The following is a 23,009-nucleotide window of genomic DNA, read 5'->3' on the forward strand; positions in this document are numbered from 1 at the left end:
AAGACAAATCCCTCAATCTCTCCTCATAAGTCATATGTTCCAGCCCACTCATCATTTTTGTTGCCCTTCATTGGACTTTCTTCAATGTGTCCACATCCTTTCTGTTATTGGGAGGGGGGAAGAGGTGGGGACGGAGAGGCAGCATTAGATTCAGTGCTCCAGATGTGACCTCACCAGTGCAGAATAAAGGGGAATAATCATTTCCCAAGGTCTGTTGGCAATGCACCTCCTAATGCACCCTAATATGCTGTTAGCCTTCTTGGCTACAATGGCACACTGTTGACTCATATTCAGTTTCTCATCCACTGTAATCCCTGAGTCCTTCTCTGCTGAACTGCTGCTTAACCAGTTGATCCCCAGCCTGTAACAATGCTTGGGATTCTTCCATCCCAAGTCCAGGATTCTGAACTTGTCCTTGTTGAACCTCATCAAACATTTTTGGGCCAATCCTCCAAATGTTCTAGGTCACTCTGGACCTATCCGTGTCCTCCAGCATATCAACCTCTCCTAGCTCAGTGTCATCCACAAAGTTGCTGAAGGTGCAAGCCATCCCTTTATCCGGGTCATTAATAAAGATGTTGAACGAAACCAGAAACAGAACTGACTCTTGGAGTATTCCAATTGATACTGACTGCCAACCAGACATTGAGCCATTGATCATACTCATTGAGTCTGACAATCTAGCCATATTTCTATCTACCTTATAGCCCATTTATCCAATCCATACTTCCTTAACTTGCTGGCAAGAATATTGTGGGAAATCATATAATAAGCTTTGCTAAACTCAAGGTATATAATTTCCACCACTTTCCCCGTATCCTCCGAGTCAGTTGCCTCATCAAAGAAGGCAATCAAGTTGGTCAGGTATGACTTGCCCTTGATGAATCCACATTGATTATTCCTTATCACATTCTTCTCTTCCTAGTGTTTCAAAAAGGATTCCTTCAGGACCCCCTCCATGATTTTTCCAGTGATTGAGGTGAGGCTGACCAGTCTCTAGTGCCCCAGATTCGCTTTCACTTTTTTGAAAGATGGTCACTACATTTGCCTTCTTTCAGTCATCCAGGACCTCCCCCCAATCACCATGAATTTTCAGAGATAGTGGCTCTGTAATCACATCAGCCAATTCCCTCAGCACCCTTAGATGTTTTAGATGTGGCCCCATGTCTTTGTGCATGTCTAGCTTTTCTTAATAGAGATTAACCTGTTCTTACTGAGGGCTCCCCACCTCTTACTGTGCTGCCCAGTGTTGCAGTCTAGAAGAGGCCCTTGACTGTAAAGACTGAGGCAAAAAAGCATTGAGTACTTCAGCTTTTCCTATATCATCTATCGCTAGGTTACCTCCCTCATCCAGTAAGGGCCCCACACCTTTCCCTGATGACCATCTTTTAGTTAAGATGACTGTAGAAACCTCTCTTGATACCTTTCACATCCATTGCTAGGTGAAATGCCAATTGCACTTAGGCCTTCCAGATTACACCCCTCCATGCTCAAGCAGTATATGTATACTCTTCCCTAGACATCTGTCCAAGTTTCCACTTCTTGTAAGCTTCCTTTTTGTGTTTAAACTCATCAAAAATTTCACTGTTAAACTAAGATGGCCACCTACCACATTTGCTTTTCTTACTTTTTGTACTACATGAGAAGTTTAGGCATAAATGTCTGAACATGCAGTGCTTCTATAATTATTATATCAAACCATGACTTTGATCTTCTGTGGCACCACATGGCCTCTAATATGTGACCATTCCCACACTTCAGCAAACCAAAGCTTCTGAAATGAATCCAGATAATCTCTGCAGTGTTATTTTAATTACTGTTTCCCTAGCCTTTCCTTTCATCTAAAAGTTGACTCTAATGAAACATGCCCTCACCTTATAAACATGACCAACATTATTTTTAAAATCAGTCTTACCAGTCAAACTGCTTTTTATGAACTCTCAGACTTCCTCATGATTATCAGTGTAGTACAAAACATTCTCTTGTATTTTGTCCAATGACCATCTGTAATTGGAGCAACTCTATTATACTATCCAACAGGCAGTCAATTTGTTTACACTATCTGTTCCAGTTCCTCCAGCATTGCTGGCAATCATGAGTAGGGATACGTAGCAGAGTTTTAAAAAACTCTCTTCAAATTTTTCCCTGGACTATATTGTAGTATCTTTCTCTAGTAGATCACCTGTTTTGTTTTTAAATAATCTTTAATATGCACATTCCTGTTAGTACTAGTACAAGGGTGATATTTAAATTTTCCAATTGCCTTTATATCTAATAATTCTGTAGCATTTGCGGTCTCTCCAAGTGTTCTCTGGAGAGCACCAGATAAAACTTGCTGTAGGGCATCCCATCCAAACAGAATGATTGTCCGATAGTGACAGATCACCCTCCCACTCACTCCACTCTGTATAAGTGATAGTTTAAAATTACTTTGGCCACTAGACAGAAGACTAATATTATGATGGCTAGCATTGTTTAGCATGAGAAATATGCAGGGATAGTTGGTTTGTTTGTTGAAGAGTACCCTAATGTGTTCTTTAGACCATAATGTTACAACTACTTCTCACTATGACATAAAGGGTATGTTTATGTTACAGAGTTTTGTCAGAAAAATGGCTGTTTTCCCAACAAAACTTGAGGAACATCCACAGTGCAATTGCATTCTTCCGCAAGAAAAATCGAAAGAACAGAGGGGGTTTTCTGGCATTGGTAATCCTCATTTTATGAGGAAGAAGCCTTTTTGCTTCTTTTGCTAAAAGGCGTGCGTGGACAGGGAAGAGGGATTTCATTCAGAAGAAGAGGAAACAGGAAAAAGCACAAGTGCCCTGGTGGCCATTCCCTCCATAGCAATCACAGCTTACATCCGAGAGAGTGTCCATTCAGTATGGACGCTATCTTTCAAAAAAGCAGATTGCTTTTTTGATGCACTTTTGCAGTGTGGACGCTCTCTTTTCGGAAGAAATTTTTTTAGAAGATCTCTTCCGAAAAAAGCTTCTTGCAAAAGAAGCCTGCAGTCCTGACATAGCCAGAGGGAAAATGTAGGAAACCTACTCTGAGTACCCCTATATGTATGGACACAAGGCTGTCTATCTTACTGTAAAGCTTCTCTAAAGACATCTGATATAAGTATATAAAACAAGTAGTCCTATATGAAGCTGACCCCAAGGCAGGTAGATGAAACAAAACTCAAGTCTTGATTTCAAAACCCACTAACTGAATAAATAGGTTGTGAGTGATGTACCTTTTTGGACTTATATTATAGCACCAGAAAATTTTCTTCTTGGAGGCTGTGGTATAATTCTCATGGCATTTTGAGATCTGTCTGCAGGTAGATCAGGTGGCTGCCTGCCTAAGTACTGGTTTCAATGCCAGCTTAAAAATTTGACATAGCAGATATCAACTGTGTGCAGAAATGTGGGTTTTGCACATGCCTTCACTTGGGTCTCACTTTCCACATGCACTTTAGACACCCACTTTCTAAATCTGGCACTGTATTTTCACCAGTGTCCATTTCAGGTGTGAAGGGAAGAAGAGTTTAGTAAATAAATAAATAAGCCACTTCATAGGCTGATGCTATTGGTAATGGCAAAACTCCCATGGCAAAAGCGGGATCAGGCTTCCAGTACTTTAACTATGTCTTTTCAGACTTGGAGAAATGTTCTTATTCTCACTGTAAGGGAGGTTTTTAGAACAAATAATATTCATAATCATAGCAGTAGAATCCCTGTTTCTGAAAGAGAGGAAGACAGATGGCAATAATGTGCTTGACAACCCACTAAGTGGGAATCCAGAATTTCCATGGTGAGCTGATATCCAAAAGTAAGCAATACTTGTGGCTGTATTACTAAACCTATGGACAGAAACATCCATATATTCAATCTTGTCTAAAATGAAGCGCCTATATCCAAATGTAGAGAACCTAATATGTGGCCTATTTTTTAGTTGTGTGAATGTGAATGTTAGCAAATTATGATTTTGGTTTGTAGAGAGCTGAAACCCCTTAGTTGTAGTTGGATGTCTATGTAAATCCAGACCTCTAATGCCAGAGTCTTAAACTGCATGATCCCCAGTAAATGTTATTAAAACCATCAAAATGCATAAGAAATACTGTCCCCTCCAGCTTCCACCCTCCAACAGGGTGTAGGCATGCTCCCCTTGCCTTTAGGCATTTCTTCAAGTGGAAATTGATTATCCTGTTATCCCCACGTCCTTTTACATTTCTAAGGTTTGGCATCTGGCTGGTTTCCCTCACAATATCCCTCCCCTCCAATCTGCTGGTAAGTGTCTTCTGAGGACTAGGTGTTTCCTCGCCTTCCGTTCCCCATCTGCTACAGCTGCTACACTGTCAGTGTGGGGATGAAACATTATAGTGTTCTCTCTCTGTTTTCAAAGAAACAGACACTACAGCAGATACCATCAACAAAGGGGGCTAGATTATATAGCATGTCAACCATATTCCTGATCTTTGTTTTATTTTGGAAATTAAAATATCCCTATTTTTTTTCAGGGGCCTACGTACTTCAGGTCAAAGCTACAGATGCTGATGATCCAACATATGGAAACAGTGCCAGAGTAGTTTATAGCATTCTTCAGGGACAACCATATTTCTCCATTGATCCTAAAACAGGTAAATGTTTAATCAGAAAAACATTTTCATTGCCCTTCCAAACATTTAAACTTTGATTAAACAGCCAAGTGGGCAGCATTATTGGGGGCTATAGAAATAAATACCCAAAAGCCAATACATAGTAATACATCTGCTTTGTGCACAAACTGGGATGTCATACTTTGGAACATCTTAAATACATATGTGCTGAAAAAGTCTTTCATGATACACTATAACTTTCATGCTGTGCAGATTAATTCTGTCTTTAAATGCTGTTCAGTTTTCTTTTCTTTTCTTTTTCCTGGATGGTTTGGCTCAAAATCTGGAATCTTGATCCTTTCTAGTCAATTTCCGTTCTGCTTACTTAGAATAAAGAATTCTCTAGCAGTGACTCCTGCATTTCATGTTTTGAATTTGAGACAGTGGACGCCTGATTGGTCTTTATCCTCTTTTGTTAAGGAAAGGAGAAAAAGGAGGCTGCGATATTTTATCAGTTGTGTATTTTTAAATACCATTCCTGTTTCTATGTTTAATAAATCAGTCAATGAACTAAGAATATGCCACACACTAAATGCTACAAACTATATCTTGAATGTGAATTGGAATAATTGCCCATGTGCCCCTTGCATCAAATGGAATTTCTCCTCCCAATGAAGATGTACCTGAATGTCGGATTGCATGTTGAAGACTCGCTCACAGATTAATCAATATTTGGAGATGGGAGCCACACAACACTGTTAGTGCAGAATCTCCAAAGAGCATGTACATCTGTCACATGTTCCATTTATCAGTAGATCATATTGCAGGCTGGCTCAATGAATCTACTTTCAAAAACAAACTCTGACTTTGTCAGACACCTGGAAAAAATAACTTAACTTTGATGCTTATTTTTAGATTAAATCTTGTGAGGAAATGGAGAGAACTCTAAAAGTGAACTGAAATGCTTCAACCAGCCACAGACTGAATTTTGCTGTCTATTTCTCATGCAACACTTTATGATAGCTCTACCAGCATTCCCTGTACTGTTTTAGCTTTTGGAGGTATATGCACCCTTTTGCTACTTGGTATAGAATGGAGTAGATGAGCAAAGCTTGCACAAGAAGAGCCCATGCAGAGGGGAAACCCATGTATTACACATTCATCAACCCCGTCTGGACATTCTACTCAAATGAAACTTACATCAGAAATGAGCATATAGATTAATGCTACCCTCAGCTACATTAGCCTGCAATATCCAAGAGACTGTGCAATCCTCTACAGGGGGTACATTCATACCATGGTGTTGGCTGTGATGCCAGTATAGTCGAGGAGGCAAGCAGTGTTGGAAAAATCACCTAAAGAATGTTATTAGATACACCCACCCTAAAATCCAGGAAGCTTTGACTAAACACATATCTGAATCTTTAGGCAATGAACATTTGCCCTTATTTCATTCCCCTTTTGTATAATATAATCAAGGGGATGATACAGGAGTTTTTCAGTGGTCCTCTACAGGAAGTTGAGAATGTAAGTATTCCATATTTGCTATTTTTGCAATAGAAAGGGAAATAGAGCTCTTTGTGATGTCACTGCAGAAACACCTGTCAGAAGTTAGATTGCAGTGAATAATATTTATATTTTATGTTGTTATTTGCAAGTTTGAAGCCTCCTCATGTACTTTACTAAAGATCTTTATCCATAGTCTGCTCTTCGTTACACTTGTTAAAGTCCAAATGGATTCAGTGGGACTACTCACATTAGTATTAACTCATGAACTTGTTTGCAAGATCAGATACAGAGGCTCATATCCTCCAAGTTGTTCTATTGGGAAAGATGTCTGATTCTCCTTTAAGATCACGGGAGGTCAGTTCACATGCAGGGCCTGTCTACATACATATCATTAGAGGACTGTCAGTCTGTTGGTAACCTCAGGGACATTGAATACAGATCTTGGATATGAACTAGCATACAGTGTCACAATGGTTAATACTAAAAGATTTTAAATGGTAAAAGCTAGGAACATTCAGTGCATTACTGAATGCATGTAGAACTGTTCATGTACAATAAGCCATGACTTCAAAATTTTAATCCTCTTTATGAAGAAGAAGAAATGGTATGACTTGTATATTCTGCTTTCCTGGTAATCGATATTCCATATAATAATTTACTTTACTGAGACTTTTAAATGTGCGCTTTGAATCATCCATGTATACACATGCCTTTTTATAGAAAAGGTTTGTTTTCATTCTTAGGATTGTTTTTTTTTTTAAATATATAGTGCAAAGTGAAGGAAAAAATTCCCAATGGACTTTTTTTTACATAAAAGTATTCACATTGGTTTTTATTGGAGACAGATTTCTTCTGAGAAAAGCTACAAAATGTCTTCTAACTTTCAGACAGGAAAAGCAGTGAGTGATTAGGACTAGAGTTACTGCACTGTAATCTATTAGGAAGATTTTTAACAGATTTAAGGCTACCCAATGTTTTCTTTAAAATAATATAAAAATCAAGACTAAGAAGAACTCTTATTCATGAAATATTCCCTGCTTGCTTCACTGAAGGTCTAGACTACAGGGTTTTTACGAAAAAACTTCACCTGCACCTAGACTGCATCCACGTTCTTTCGAAAGTAAATTGAAAGAATGCGGCAGTTTTTTCTATCGCGGTAAACCTCATTTTATGAGGAATAACTCCTTTTTCAAAAGTACTCTTTCAAAAAAAGGTGCTATTGAATGCCAACTGTGCTTTTTCGAAAGAGAGCGTCTAGACTCTCTTTTGAAAAAGCGGCTCACTTTTTCGAAAAATCTGCTTGTAGTCTAGACACACTTTTTCGAAAGAGGCTTGTAGTCTAGACGTACCCTGAGTGCTAAACACCACCATTTTATTTATTTATTTATTTATTTATTTAACCTTTATTATTTTGCTCTCTTCTGTTAGTATAACAAGGGAAACAATTTCCATAGTTGTTTACTCCTTGGACTTGAGTATAACAAATACGTTGTAAAACATTTCAGGATGTAAAATCATGGAAAGGGAAGGAGGTTTCAATGGAAATTTGATAATGTTGTTCCAATTTTACCACTACCAAAAAATGCTTGAAAATACTTCTCTTTCCGTTTTCAGTCTGTAATTACTCCAGTTTTTAATGATGCGAGTAGGGTATTATTTTAGAATTTTACTCACTTTTAAAATATGTATTTTTATAATACTTGAGCTTTAAACTCGAGGACTACGTCTAGACTACATCCCTTTTTCGGAAAAGGGATGTAAATTAGACGTATCACAATTGCTAATGAGGGATAAGGGATTTCAAGAGGGATAAGGGATCTTTCAGAAAAGGCTTTATTTTTCGAAAGATCAGCGTCTAGACTGGCGCTTTTCTCCGACAAAGCTCCGTGCCGAAAATAAGTGGCAGCCATTTTTATGCTAATGAAGCGCGGGAGATTTAAATCCCCGCTTCATTAGCAATTGCGATACGTCTAATTTACATCCCTTTTCCGAAAAAGGGATGTAGTCTAGACGTAGCCTAGGAGTTCTACCTTGAAAGCAGATCCTATTGAATAGCACTGAGTCTTTCAAAAGAAAAGAATCGTACCCCTTGTTTCAAGACCGAGTAAACATGTGCTTTTTTTTTGGAATTTAGCTATTATTTAATGCCTTAACTGCTGTGCTAAAGAAGAGGGAGGAAGGAGTACAATAATTGTTATTATCAATGATACGAATGAAGGAAAACTTCATTTTTATACAATTCAATTTATTAGGAATTTTTGATCAGTTGAACAAGTGGTGTATCCAGTTGAAAGTTATTTTTAGAATCTTAATGAGCATTAGAAACTAATTGATTCCATTCTTACTGGTTGTCACACGTTAATTGCCAAAGAAATAACTACAATCCTAGGGGAGATTTTTATCTTATCACTCTGCGTACATTGTAACAAAAGGAAAAAAAGACTAATTTTTAAAACCAACCGGCCTAATCTTCAGAGATAATGATTTATAAGGTAATATCATTCCAACTGGATTGTTTCGCAGCTATACAGGCTGTCTGCATTTAAACTGCCTGCTTTGAACCATTTCTGAGAAATATTGTTTAATTATATTGCATTATATGGGGTTGACTTATGACAAGGTAAAATACCATTTCCTGTTAATTTGGTCACAGGATCCTACATTTTTAACATAAGAGAAAGAAAGCTATAGAAGTTGTAGTTAGATGACAACTGTTCAAAGTCACTCAAGATTAAAAGAATGGATTAATGACTAATTGTGTATGTGCAATTGACGGTAAAATATTTACCATATCTTCTTCAAAAAGTTCCTGATCATTTTTAGCAATCTCTGTTTCAGCGATCCCTTTTTGTAACCAAACAGCACATTTTGTACAGAAGGGATGTTGTCTTGATCAGTGGAAACTCACTACATTGGTGATGATTGTATATGCTTTGTTTCAAAGGCAGGAGAGACATGGGGCAGTCTGAGAATTAGTCATGTCTACTTCCCTCTTTCAAGTTTTTATTATTAATTATTATTATTATTATTGTTTTTGTCCATACTTCACCCCTACTCCCATTCCCCTGCTCTTTTATCTGCACTTTCTCTATCGTGAATTTGGAGACATTAGCTTTCTTCTCATTCACAGCCTAGTCAAAATACACTTGACAGTCTTAATCCATGATCCAAAATGTTTGTGTGTGTGTGCATGGGGGATGGGGTGGACAATCCCAGACATACTACTGTGTAATCAAGGTTTGACATCATTGTGAGTCTCTATGGGAGTTGCTGAGTACAAGTGCTTTTGAAAATCTGAGCACTTCATGTAGGTGTCTAAATAGGAAGTGCCAGTTAATGAACTCTTCAGAGACTCTGACCAACAGTATACATAGGAAAGAAAACAAACCTCTGATTTATGGCCATTGTGCATCTTTTCTTTTCTTTCCCCTCTAAGGTGTAATAAGAACAGCTTTGCCAAACATGGACAGAGAGGTCAAAGAACAATATCAAGTCCTCATCCAAGCCAAGGATATGGGAGGACAGCTGGGAGGATTAGCTGGAACTACCACTGTAAACATAACTCTCACCGATGTCAATGACAACCCACCCAGATTTCCCAAGAGTATGTTTCATTTTACATATACTAACTTCAAAATGATTGCAGTTTTATAATATCAGGGTGAAAGGCCCCCTTTAAGAATTTCTTGGGTTGAGGCCAGACAGAAGGAAACCCTAATGCATAATGGAAAAGTATGAGATTGATCTTTGCTAGGATAAGAACTGTTTTAAAGAATAAAAAGGTCCAATCTTCCAAAGTGCCAAAAATTCAATGGGAGATGAGGATATGCAACATATTGAACGATCAGCCCATAGCTGGTAGCAGCTATATTTTTTTTAATCACATCACTTTTGGGGATATATTTTATTAAGGGAAAGCTGATTTCACTCTTCAAATGACTCCTGATTATAAAACGTATTACACTTGAGGGTAGGTCACACTTCTCTGCCCGTTTTATTAAAGGAATACACAGATATTGCACAAAGAAACAAAGCAGCAGCAATATCTGGTAGAAGTACTATGAGTCAGAATAATTGTTGTCATAAGCAGATACAACTCTGTTGTGCCCATCCAAGTTATGACTGTACTGGAAAATATTCACAGAATCGGAATATAGATCACATATCAAAGATGTTTATATAAATTAGTTTAAATCAGATTTTTCAGAAACGTGCTCATTTTAAAATGTTGTTTTATAGGGTGGTAATTTTCACTAGCACATGGCGATCACTTTAAAGACTGTTGGGGTTGTGAGTGTTCAGCAAGTGTGAAATTTGAGCCTTTGGTATTTATTCAAAACAATAAACATTGCAAACATGTAGCAATTGTGCACCTGGGTAGTCATGCCTTGGGAAATCCTACCCTTTGTTGTTAGCTAAGGCTATGTCTATACTGCTTCCTTATTACACAGAAGCCTATGCAAATGAAGCATGGATTAGCATATTGCCATGCTTTATTTTTATAATTAGGGGCCATTTTTGCACAAGCAGCTTTTGCGCAAAAAGGAGATGTGTAAACAGCTCCTTTTTGCACAAAAATCCCTCTTGCACAAGAGCTGTTTTTCCTGAAAAAATGAGGAAGAATGGCTCTTGCACAAGATCGGGGTTTTGCACAAAAAGGAGCTGTATACGGAGCTTCTTTTTGCGCAAAAGCCTCTTATGCAAAAAAAAAAAAAGCCCCTAATTATGGAAATGAAGCACAGCAATATGCTAATTTGTGCTTCATTTGCATCGGCTTTTGCACAAGAGGGAAGCAGTATAGACATAGCCTAACCATCAACAGGACAAACTTCTATTAGATTATAATATTTGAATGAACAATTTAGTGGTGGCACAGGAGTATTGTTTTTGCCATTATTTATGTGGCTGTCTTGTTTTGATTACATTCCTACATGGTAAGGGATACATAATAACCGTAATTACGTATATCTGGCTCTTTGGTGGCATAGGCTCCAGATCATACCTGTGCCTTCATTGTTTTCTCTTAAACATTTGTTTTTCCCACTTTGAGTAGTGAAATTCATTGCATTTCTGGAGAGATTCCAGAACCTCCACAAAATCAAACAGATTTCCGGTGCAGCAAGGTTCACAAAGCCCTTCCTCCAGCAGATTTTTAGCTGTTACCTTTGATTCTCTCTGCTACTATGGACTTTGGTTAGTCGCCAATATTACTTCATAATGTGACCATCTGATTTAATAGACTAAAGCTTTTCAAAGAGCAAAGGAGAAAAATTCAAACTCCACAGAGCTCTTCTAGTCTGAGAAAGTAATCAAAATGTCCCAGCCAAATACTAATCTGTTCCAGTTTGTAAGCATAAGGAGTCAATGCACTTAAGAGGTAGGGGCTATTAACATCTTTGTTATCATAGGGTATGTCTACACTACCCTCCTAGTTCGAACTAGGAGGGTAATGTAGGCATACCGCACTTGCAAATGAAGCCCGGGATCTGAATTTCCCGGGCTTCATTTGCATAAGCGGGGAGCCGCCATTTTTAAAACCCCGCTGGTTCGAACCCCGTGCAGCGCGGCTACACGGGGCTCGAACTAGGTAGTTCGGACTAAGCTTCCTATTCCGAACTACCGGTACACCTCGTTCCACAAGGAGTAACGGTAGTTCGGAATAGGAACCTAGTCCAAACTACCTAGTTCGAGCCCCGTGTAGCCGCGCTGCACGGGGTTCGAAGCAGCGGGGATTTAAAAATGGCGGCTCCCCACTTATGCAAATGAAGCCCGGGAAATTCAAATCCCGGGCTTCATTTGCAAGTGCGGTATGCCTACATTACCCCGCTAGTTCGAACTAGCGGGGTAGTGTAGACATACCCATAGTTAGGGTAAAGGAGAGTTAGTGGGTTACAGATTATTATAATGAGAAACAAAACCAAGTGTCTTTATGGAATCCATGACCCATAGGAACTCAGGCATCTCACAAAGTTACTTAGAACCATGCAATGAGGCATTTACTCTTGTCACCAAAGATGCTGCACATCATACTATCCTGTAGAGTGAGAAAATATTCATTATGATAGAATAAGGCTTAGGCTTATTTTCTGAATTGAGTTAGGATTTTTTTTCTCCAGCAAAAGTTGGATGGCATGTATTGTGTGACATGGTCCTTGCCTGGGCCCCTTGCCCTAAGACCCTTTCTTCAGCTGCAAGTCATGAGGAAACCCTCTCTTGCACAATCACCCGTGTCTTTTTATTGCTTGTGCCAATTTCTCACCACTTTCTATTTACAGAGCTTGGTTTTAGCAGCAGCTAATTCACCTTCCCCACGACATACTCAGCTACTCTCCAGCTGTTCCCTCACTATTTCCCCTCTGGCTGCCTTATCTAGCCCTGTGGCTAATGAGGCCCACAGCTGCTTCCTTTAGCCCTTCAGGCCTGGGCTTGCCCAGCTGGCTGTAATTGGCCTTTTAAGCCAGGCTGTAGTGGCAGAGCTCTGGCTTAGCCAGCAGTCTGTCACAAACCTCCCCGCTTATGAATTGCCAGGTTCAGGCCTCCCCAGGCCCTCTCAAGGGCCCCTACCCTGATGCCTCAGTGCCTCCCACAGCTGAGTACATAGGGCAGCCTGCCAGTCCATAAAGCTCTCTGCCTCTGGGGCTGGCTCGCCCTCTTTTTTCTTGGGGTCCTTGTGGACCCTAATCTGAGGTAGCACCATCCCTTCTGGTCCTTACTCAGGGGGTCCTTTCAGTGTGAATCTCTGATTGTACCCAAGCACTCCCTCAGGGCTTCTTTGGGAGGCTCCTTTGTTCCCTCCCTGCAAAAATTATATTGGTAGGAGCCTGATCAGTAAAATTCAGCCCTTGCCCACAGGTCTTCACATAAAACATGCCCCCATTGAGGCCCTTCCTCCAATACTGCTTCCACCTGCACTGGGGAGGGGGAGGGTGTCAGGGTTCCATACCCTACTTGTAGTACCATCTGTGCCTCAGTTTCCCTTGTCTCCCCAACCGGGGTTGATGTCTCCTTTCCTGAGGAGCAATCTAATTGTGTCTCCTCTCCTTGGAAGGGGCTAGGACTACCCATCATCCCCAGACATGCTTCCCACCTGTCTGTCTCCACGGGGTTAAGGCACTGCCCTGCTATGTACTCTAGTTCTCCTCACCCGTAGAACTGATGGCTACATATCTGTCTCCCTCTGGAGGACCTCTCACCTTTCCCTAAGACTCCTCTCTTTCTGTAGCAGGCCAGTCCCAGTCCCAACCTATCATCATCTGGTATGGTAGCTGGTCCACAACCCCCACCCGTTTCCTGTGGAATCTGCCCCTCACTTCCAGTGGCACCTGGGCTACTGGATAGGACCTCTTGTCCCCATGGACTCATTCTGGTGTCATCTGTGGTCCAGGGACTATCCAATGTGGCTGCACCAGCTCCTTCTGCACTAGCGAGTGGGCTGATGTGGAGTCCATTAACCCTCCCCAGGCCTTTCTCCACACCTGTATCAGGACAGTGAGCAGACTCTGCCTCTTGTCAGTCCTCCCTCATGAGTCAATCCACAGAACCCCACCTACCCACAGTCCATACTGTTCGGGTAGTCCTGATTCCTATGCCCTGCCCTCCCGCATTGCCAGCAAGTCATTGTGCCAGCCCTTCCAGGTGCTCCTCAGGGTGTCTCCTTCCTCTCTGGGACTTTTAAAGAAAAGGGTTGATCCAGGTTCCTCCCTGGTTCCTTGTCCCTGTAGGGTCGGCCTTCTCTCTGGGGAACCTCCGCCTTGCTATACTCCTCCGCCAGCCTGACCGTTGCATCCGTTGCAGACTGGTGGCGCCTGACCCAGCAGGGCTTGCAGCAACTGGTTGAGTACAAGTGAGTCCATTATTTCCCACACTGTCCATGTCTCTGGCCTCAGACAGCGGGTTGTCCAGTCTACTAAATTTTGAGCAAATGTCCAGGGCCTCACTACTGCTGTCGATCAAGCTGACCAAAACTTCCGCAGGCACTTTTCCATGGACAGACACACCCAGTACAAAATGGCCACTCTCACTGCCTCATAGTTGCAGGTTAGATTATCCCCCAGGGCCATGTAGGCTGCTTGACTCTCTTCAGCCAGGTAGGGAGACATACACAACCCGGGTCTCTCCCTGGGCTCTCCCATCTGACACGCACAGCTACCTGGTCAAATGTCCCCCCCAAAAACCATCCATGTCATCTGCTGGCCCCATTTTACAAAGTCCCAGGCCTGGTGGTTGCTGCTGCATCTTGTTCTACTTCTTAATAAACTTCTGCAGTCTTTGCTGCTGCTCTGCCTGCCAGGTTAGCAAGGCCTGGGTCTTCATCTGGCGGGACTGCTGGAAATTTTTCAGGGCCTATTGTACCTGTTTTTGCTGCTTGATGAGCCACTGCAGGCTCTCCTCCATCTCTGGGTTGCCAACCACATTCGCTGTCACTGGTGCTGGATCCCACCTCTGACACCATGTGTGTCACAGTCCTTGCCCTGGGACCCCCTCTTCAACCACAAATCACCTGGAAACCCTCTCTTGTGCAATCACCCATGCCTTTTTATTGCTTGTGCCAGCTTCCTACTGCCTTCTATTTACAGAGCTTGGTTTTCACAGCAGCTAACTCAGCCAGCCTCTCCTTCTGGCTGGGTTACATACACTCAGCCACACTCTGGCTCCTCCCCCTCCACTTCCGCTCTGGCTAATGAGGCTGCTTCCATTAGCCCTTCAGGCCTGGGCTTGCCCAGCTGGCTGTAATTGGCCTTTTCAGCCAGGCTGTAGTGGCAGAGCTCTGGCTTAGCCAGCAGTCTGTCACAATTATTAATACTAGGAAGGAACTGTACACTGAATGTTGTCAAGACTGTTCCCCATCTAGTACTCTTGGGTATGTTTAGACTGCATCCCTCTGTTAGCAGAGGGATGCAGATTAGGCAGGTTGACGTTGCAAATGAGGTAGGGATTTAAATATCCCATGCCTAATTTGTATTAAAATGGCGGCTGTGTTTTGCCGACTCAACACTTTGTTGGCAAAAAGCAGCAGTCTAGAGGGGGATCTGTTGAGAAAGAAAGCCTTTTTTGATAGATCCCTTATGCCTCCTGCAAGGTTTACAGGATCTGTTGAAAAAGGCTTTCTTTCTCAACAGATCCCCCTCTAGACTGCCACTTTTTGCTGACAAATTGCTGAGTCAGCAAAATGCAGTAGCCATTTTTATGCAAATTAGGTGTGGGATTTTTAAATCCTTGCCTCATTTGCAATGTCGACCTGCCTAATCTGCATCCCTCTGCCTACAGAGGGATGCAGTCTAGACATACCCTGAGTGCAGAAGTTGGGGGCCCACAAGAGACCTTTAGAATACCTTGCCTCTATAGGTTTCTGCTTAAAAGTTCCCCAAAGTCACAGGTTCCCTGTCCTTGGGAGGCAGCTGCCACCACCAAGTGAAAAAAAACCCCCACCCTTTCTTCTTTAACTCAGGAAGGAAGCACCTGAACTTCTTCCAGAGGGATACCCTCAAGCTCTTTTACCACAAGAGAGCTTGGAATAAAAAAGAGAAGACAAACTGCAATCTTTAATAGCTGACCTCTCAGACTTAGGCATGCATACACAGACCTCCTATTCCCTTCCAAGATACAAGAATCAAACCATTGCCTTAAAGGTGATTTTACCAAAAAAAGAAAAATATATACTTGATAAAGCATGCTTGGTTGCTAGGTGTTACAGAGCACCTGAGAAAAGAACAGATTAAAACACAGAGAAATTACATCTCTGGGATACAACTTAAAATATAATGTATCGGGGTGGAGACATGGATGCAGCATAGAGAAGTTTAACCAAACTGCAAGACAAAGAAAATAACCTGATTGTGACTAAATAGCCATTTCCCTACTTACTTAAGAGCCATGCTTCAAGGTCCAATCCATTTCCATGCCAATGTTCTTTATAGGCATGATAGTTCTGCCTGGTTCAATTCATCTTCTTCCCCCATGTCCTAGCTTAAAAACTCACAAAAAGAAAAACAGCAGGCAGGTATATCTTCCAATCTCAGCACCTTTTCCCATTAGCTCTCCGGGCTCCCTGCCAACACTTTCTAGCTACCTGAATTTAACGCTTTAGTCACCAAAATCTGATCAGCACTCCTCCTATTCATCACAAGTGGATTTTAAGCTTGCCAAAACAACTTTGAGCACACATCATTTTCTTCCCATTGAAGAGCCTGTAAAATATAGGGGAGGGTTTAGATAGAATAGCAGATTCCAGTGATGAAAGACTGTCCTGCTGAACAATGAATTTTTATTTAGGAAACACTTTAAAAAAAATGTTTAATAGGGATTTTCCATCTTAATGTAATTTTATGTAATGAAGGCAGACTGGTGAGACCACAGGAAAATCTTGAAGCATTATATAGGTGCACTTGAGCTGTTTGATCTACAGGTATGTCTTGACTCACATTTTGGAAAGCAAGATAACCCGCTGCTATGGACTTTCATATAACTGGAAGAATGAATGGATTTAAATCTTTCAATAGCAGGAATATGTTTTCATAGGGGAGTCACATGGATATTCTTACTAACTGTCTGATCATGCTGTCATTCTAAATTGTAGATAACGAGTATATTTGTAAACATAGAAACTATCTTCTTATATCCCCAAATTTTTTATATTACCAAAGAGGTGACAGAATGAAAATGTGTGTGCCCTCTGAAGAATAATACTGATGCCTGGAGCAATTTAATCAAGCATTTGAGGTGAGGTAATACATCCTAGGGGAAAGAAAGAAGGAAACTTTGAATGGAGAAGACTGGGATGTGTCCACACTTAAAATGCTACAGTGGCACAACTGAGCCTCTGTAGAGCTTCAGCATAGACCATGGGTTAGGGACCTCCAGCCCCGTGGGACAGACATTGCTCATCAGGATTCACCATTGGCAGGCTACCTAATGGTTTGTTTACATGCAAATCTGTAGGCACGGAGTCCCCCAGATCTCAGTGGCATTGGTTCACTGTTCCTGGCCAATGAGAGCTTCAAGAACAGGTGGCCCAGCCCACACTGCTTCCCACTGCTCTCATTGGCCAGGAATGGCAACTATGGCCACTGAGACCAGGGAGTGGCCGTGCCTTTGGACGTTCAAGTAAACAAATAATCTGGTGGCCTGCCAGTGACTAACCCTGTTGAATTGCATCTGGCTGCCATGCCAGGACTCCCCACCCTGGCATAGATGCTACTATGTCAATGAGATGAGTTCCCTCCTGAGTGTAGATAATCCACTTCCCTGAAATGTGATAGCTTGGTTGATGGGGCTTAGGTTGGTTTAACTATACTGCTTAAGGGTATATTTTTCACACTGCTGTACAAAATAGTTATGGTGACCTAATTTTCTAGCATAGACCCATCCATAGATGAAAGCAACTCATATTCAGGTGTGTGTCAGCTAATGGGTATTCTCTCTCTCAGGGTATGTCTACACTACAATGTTAGTTCGAACTAACGGACGTTAGTTCGAACTAACATTCATAGCCGCTACACTAGCGCTCCGCTAGTTCGAATTTGAATCGAACTAGCGGAGCGCTTAGTTCGAACTAGGAAAACCTCATTTTACGAGGATTAAGCCTAGTTCGAACTTACCAGTTCGAATTAAGGGGTGTGTAGCCCCTTAATTCGAACTAGTGGGAGGCTAGCCCTCCCCAGGTTTCCCTGGTGGCCACTGTGGCCAACACCAGGGAAACTCTATGCCCCCCTCCTGGCCCCGGACCCCTTAAAGGGGCACGGGCTGGCTACGGTGCCCGTGCCAGGTGCAAGCCTGCCAGCACCCAGCCAGCAGACCCTGCACTTGGCACGGCAGAGAGCCACCCACCCGATGTCCCCCAGCCCACCCCCTCTTCCCGGGACCAGGCTGGCGGCTCCCGGGAGCTTGCCCTGGACCGCAAGAGGCGGGCACCTTCCTGGGCTAGTGCGGACATCGTGGACCTCGTCCACGATCTCCGCACTAGGCACAGGAAAGTGGCCGTCTAGGGCAGGAGAGCTGCCAGCCTGGCCACCCAGGAGCAGGTGTGCATGAAAATCAAGGGGGTCCACTGAGACCCCCGACCCTGAGCCCTGAGCTTACAATGGCCGTCCTGGGTCAGACCAAAGGTCCATCTAGCCCAGTAGCCTGTCTGCCGACAGTGGCCAACCCTAGGGAACCTGGAGGGGATGGACCGAAGACAGTGACCAAGCCATTTGTCTCGTGCCATCCCTCTCCAGCCTTCCACAAACTTTGGGCAGGGACACCACTCCTACCCCCTGGCTAAGACTACTCCATGGACCCAACCTCCATGACTTGATCTCACTTCCCTTTAAACTGTGTTCTAGTTGTAGCCTTCACAGCCTCCTGCAGCAAGGAGTTCCGCAGGTTAACTATTTGCTTTGGGAAGAAGAACAACTTTCTCTTACTAGTTTGAAGCCTGCTACCCATTCCTTTCCTTTGGGGTCCTCTAGTCCTTCTTTATGGGAACTCATGAAGAACTTTTCTGAATGTACCCTCTCCACCCAACCCCTGCTTTTAGAGACCTCTATCCTGTCCCCCCTCCGTCTCCTCTTTTCTAAGCTGAACAGTCCCAGTCTCTGTAGCCTCTCTTCATCTGGGATCTGTTCCCAACCCCTGATCATTTTAGTTGCCCTCCCCTCTCCCAGCCTTTCTCTTCCCCTCTCCCACCTCCTTTTCCCAGTCTCCCCCAGTTTTGTTCAATAAAGACAGAGTCAATGTTGGAAGAAACGTTATCTTTATTTTGTACATCAATAAGAAGGGGGCTAGGGAAGGGTAAGTGGAAAGAGGTGAGGGAGGAATGGGGTACGAGCCCCCGATGGGGAGGACTGGGCTGGCTCTGCGGGCTTCTGGGGGTGGAAGCTCTCTTGCAGCCCCCCGATTGCCCCCTCTCCCCAGATGGCAGCCTGCGGCAAGTGCAGCCGGGCTGATGGCCGAGTGGTGTGATGTGCCCAGTGTGGGTAGTCCGGGCAATCCAAGCCAGGACTGCTTTGCAAGCGGGGCACCCCTGAGAACTGTCTGTCCAGGGTGGGGGTCGGGACCCTTTAAGCACAGCCCTCGGCTAGCCTGAGACAGCATCTCCACGCTCTAAGTCCTCCTCTGATGCCCTGCTGGCACTGCTTCCGGCCATCCTTAAGCCCTGTTCAGGGTCCACTCAATGTGGACTTGCTAGTTCGAATTAGCAAAACGCTAATTCGAACTAGTTTTTAGTTCTAGACGCGTTAGTTCGAATTAGCTTAGTTCGAATTAACTAATTCGAACTAAGTTAGTTCGAACTAGCGCTGTAGTGTAGACATACCCTTAAGTGCTACCAGATCATTTGGGTTTTTTTAAGTTTATCCTGTACAGGCTAAGTCGGCTACCCCCTGAAGCTTAAACTAAGTTAGTTCGAATTAACGTTGTAGTGTAGACGTACCCTCCGTTAGTAATGCATAGAGGGAACTGAAGCTATTGTGCTCACCCTTAACACGTTCATATTAGACTGTTCTGAGCTAGCTTCTAGGATGGCTATGGCTGGCTTCCAACTGTTAAAATAAGCTTCAGAAGAAGTCGATGGAATGCATTTACTTCGACATTTTAATGACAAATGCTGTATAATTAGCTGGTATAAATTATACATTATGGAATCAAACCAATTAAGTAAAGTGGTTAATTCATATTTTGCAATCTTATTGTGCTTCAGCTGCCCTGCCTCTTTCTTCTACTCAATGATGACTGAATGAATGTGAAAACAACTTAGAGAAATAAAATAATATATATATAGAAAAATGCTTATAGAAACATTCTGGTTCAGGGAGACACTTTTTTGCTATTATTTTAATGTAATAAATATCCTTGTAGAAGATCCCACAATACTGGAAAGGAATCCATCACTATTTTAAAATTATAGGGTGCGTCTAGACTGGCAATATTTTGCGCAAAAATGGCCGCTATTGTGCAAAAACTTGCCGCCTGTCTACACTGGCCACAAGAATTTGCACAAGAACACTGACTTTGTAATGTACAAAATCAGTGCTTCTTGCACAAATACTTTGATGCTCCCGTTCAGGCATAAGCCCTCTTGTGCAAGAATAGTCCTTCATATAGGACACTAGCCATGTCATCTGCCAACACCTGCAGACCCTGGTGCAGAGTGTGATGCTCCCTGCCACTCCAGTGCCTGCTGCCTCCCCAGCTACCGTTCCTCCTCCAATCCTTCTCCCCCTCCTGCTTCTCCCTCCACACCCTCCTCACCCTCCATCCCCTCCCCATCTCCCTGGGGACGACGAGGCCCCTGTATCCACAGTGCTGGGAGACAGTTGGCCCAATGAGACCCCCACCCCCTTCTAAGCTTCCCCTCCCTCTTCTTCCCCTGGCTTCCCCCTTCCAGCTCCCTTCTCCCAGGTTTCCCCCTCTTCTCCCCCACCCTTTCTCCTCACTTCTCCCACCTCCTTTTCCTCAGTCTTACAAGAGTTTCATTCCCCCCCCCCCCCAGTTTTGTTAAATAAAGACAAACGTGTATTTTATTTTACATCAGGAAAGGAGTTGGGGGGAGGGTAAATGGAAGAACTTGATGGAGGAATGAGGCACAAGCCCTCAGTGGAGTAGACCAGGGAGGTTCTTAGTGCTTCTCAGGGTGCAAGCTCTCCCGCAGGGCCTCCTGGATACTGACAGCCCCCTGATGGACCTCCTGGATGGCAAACTGCAGAAAGTGCAGCCAGGTTTGCAGCAAGAGAAGCACCAGAATGCCCGGGGCAGCTCCGGCTCCATGTTGCAGAGTTCTGTGGTGCCCCGAGTGAGGGCAAGCAGAGACAAAATGCTTTGCCATCCCTCATCGAGGTAGGCAAGCAAGCAGGGAAACCTGAGAACTGGCTTCCCCTGGAGGAGGGGGGTATTTCTCTAAGCACAAGCCTCAGATAGCCTCTCGTAGCAGCCACACAAAGTAATTCCTAACCTGATGCCCTGCTGGACCTGGTTCCAGCCGGCCTTAAATGCGAGTCAGCATCCACTATTTCGTATGTAGAGGTGTTATTTCAAAATAACTTATTTCTAATTAACTATTTCAAAATAAGATATTTCGAAATAATACTGTAGTGCAGACATACCCATGATTCTCAAGCAAGTCTGCCAGGCAGTGTTATTGGGTTATACTCCCATGACCAAGATTAGATGCAATGCCTGCTGCTTCATACCACAACAGTACAACGTTTACCAAGAAAGTTGAACTCAAGCTATTAAAAAGAAGATAAGTTGTCATATGCATGTAAACTTCAGCAATATTATAAAGTGTAACACTCCTATCAAAGATACTGTCAATATTGTATAAGGTTTAGAGAAGTCGATATGTATTTTTTCAAATATTTCAGTTTCCTATCCTCTTTGTATAGAAAAGAAACATTTATCTCAAAGCCTGTCAGATGATAATAGAATAGAATTTACAAACAATATTGCTTGTTTCTGATAATGACCATTGTTTTTTATTGACTCAATTATCTTTTTAAAGAATGATGCCTCAAAATTTGCATGCAAGATTTAGCAATGAGTTTTGAAGAAGGCAGGAGTTTTGACTCAACCATTTCAGTAAAATAAAAGATGTAAGTTCCATTCATATAATTTGGCGGCTCTCCCATTCCAGTTTGGCACCAGCACCAGCTCCGGATGCTGAGGGGGCAGTGGTGCATCCCATTCCTCAGAATATAGTTTGGAGCAAGATGGTCAAGACATATTCTTGAATTGGAGGCCTATTGTCGTTCTCCAGTGGCTACTGATGAGGGTGATGGGCCAGCAAGCTAATATAGAAGAGCCTCAGCTGAGGTTAGTTGGTTAGACATCAGCCTCCAGAGACTTAATGGGAAAAGAGCAAAGGTCATCTTCCCTCTTCTGCACTGAAGAGAGCTTGAGTCAAAGAAGGATCCTGAAGCTGGATGCTAGAAGAAAGTGCTAGGGACGAATGGAGCTGACCCAAATATTTTTGAGATTGAGTAATCACACCTAAAAGGGGCTTCTGAACTTTCAGCTTCTATTACCAGAAACTCAGATGGCCATAATTTATGTCTGTGTGCCTATGTCCAGATTTCACTCTGAGTTTACTGACACAATTACTGTAAAATAAAGAGGTGCTTGGATGCATGGATAAATATTCACAAGTCAATACTTTATACTATTGCAATATTCCCACATGAACCATGAGGCAGAACTGTGAGACAACTTTTCTAACTTTGGCACCCCTAAACATCATTTCTTCTGGTTGCTAATATTGCTCATCACGCTCAGATTCCATTCCTCTCTTTTCTTCTCAATATTTCCTGCAAAATATGCCTGGGTCTTTATCTTTTAGCCGCAAAACAAACAAAGCCCATTGACCATACCTGCCTTTACTGCTACTTCTGTAAGCTTTGCCTCCTCTAATGCCCTTCTCTCTCAGAATGTATGTCATTTCGTTTACCCTTCATTCTGACCAAATCTTCTATTGGATTCCTCCATTTCACCACATTAATTTTAAGCTTCTTCTCCTCACGTTTCAAGCACCTTATAGCTCCACCTCTCTCTGCTTATCAACATTTCTCCTGTTTCCTTAACACTCTGCCCCTTCCTTACCTTGTCTGTTCTATCAACAATTGTTCCAGTCTCATCCTCCTGTTTGTCAGCTTTTCACTCAGACACCTTCTCCCATGCTATCCCTTCTGCACTGAATGACCTTTCTGAACTGTCCTGTAGGGCAACTAGCCTCTCCAGACTCACCTCTGCCAGGCAGCTTCTAATAAACTAGCCAATTAGCCCGTCATAAGACGGGATTTTCAGGTCTTCTCTCTCTCTCTCTCTCTTGCGCCGTCTCCTTCTCTCTCTCTCTCTCTCCCCCTACTGCCTCCCCCCCTCAGCTCTCCTCTGCCTCCTGTCTCTCTCTTCATCTCTCTTTCTCCTCCTCCTCCTGCCTCTCATT

The 23,009-nt window shown here is 42.8% G+C and overlaps 1 protein-coding gene across 1 annotated transcript in view; it reads left to right on the plus strand.

Moving 5' to 3' along the window:
* The window catches only part of CDH12 (cadherin 12), a 785,724-nt gene that overhangs the window by 652,002 nt on the left and 110,713 nt on the right, over positions 1–23,009 (plus strand). Inside the window, exons 6-7 of the mRNA XM_075921427.1 lie at positions 4,508–4,627; positions 9,531–9,698. Coding sequence (XP_075777542.1) covers positions 4,508–4,627; positions 9,531–9,698 — 288 coding nt within the window. The remainder of the gene's footprint in view (positions 1–4,507; positions 4,628–9,530; positions 9,699–23,009) is intronic.

This window comes from Pelodiscus sinensis, chromosome 2, assembly GCF_049634645.1.
Source record: "Pelodiscus sinensis isolate JC-2024 chromosome 2, ASM4963464v1, whole genome shotgun sequence".
NCBI lineage: Eukaryota > Metazoa > Chordata > Testudines > Trionychidae > Pelodiscus > Pelodiscus sinensis.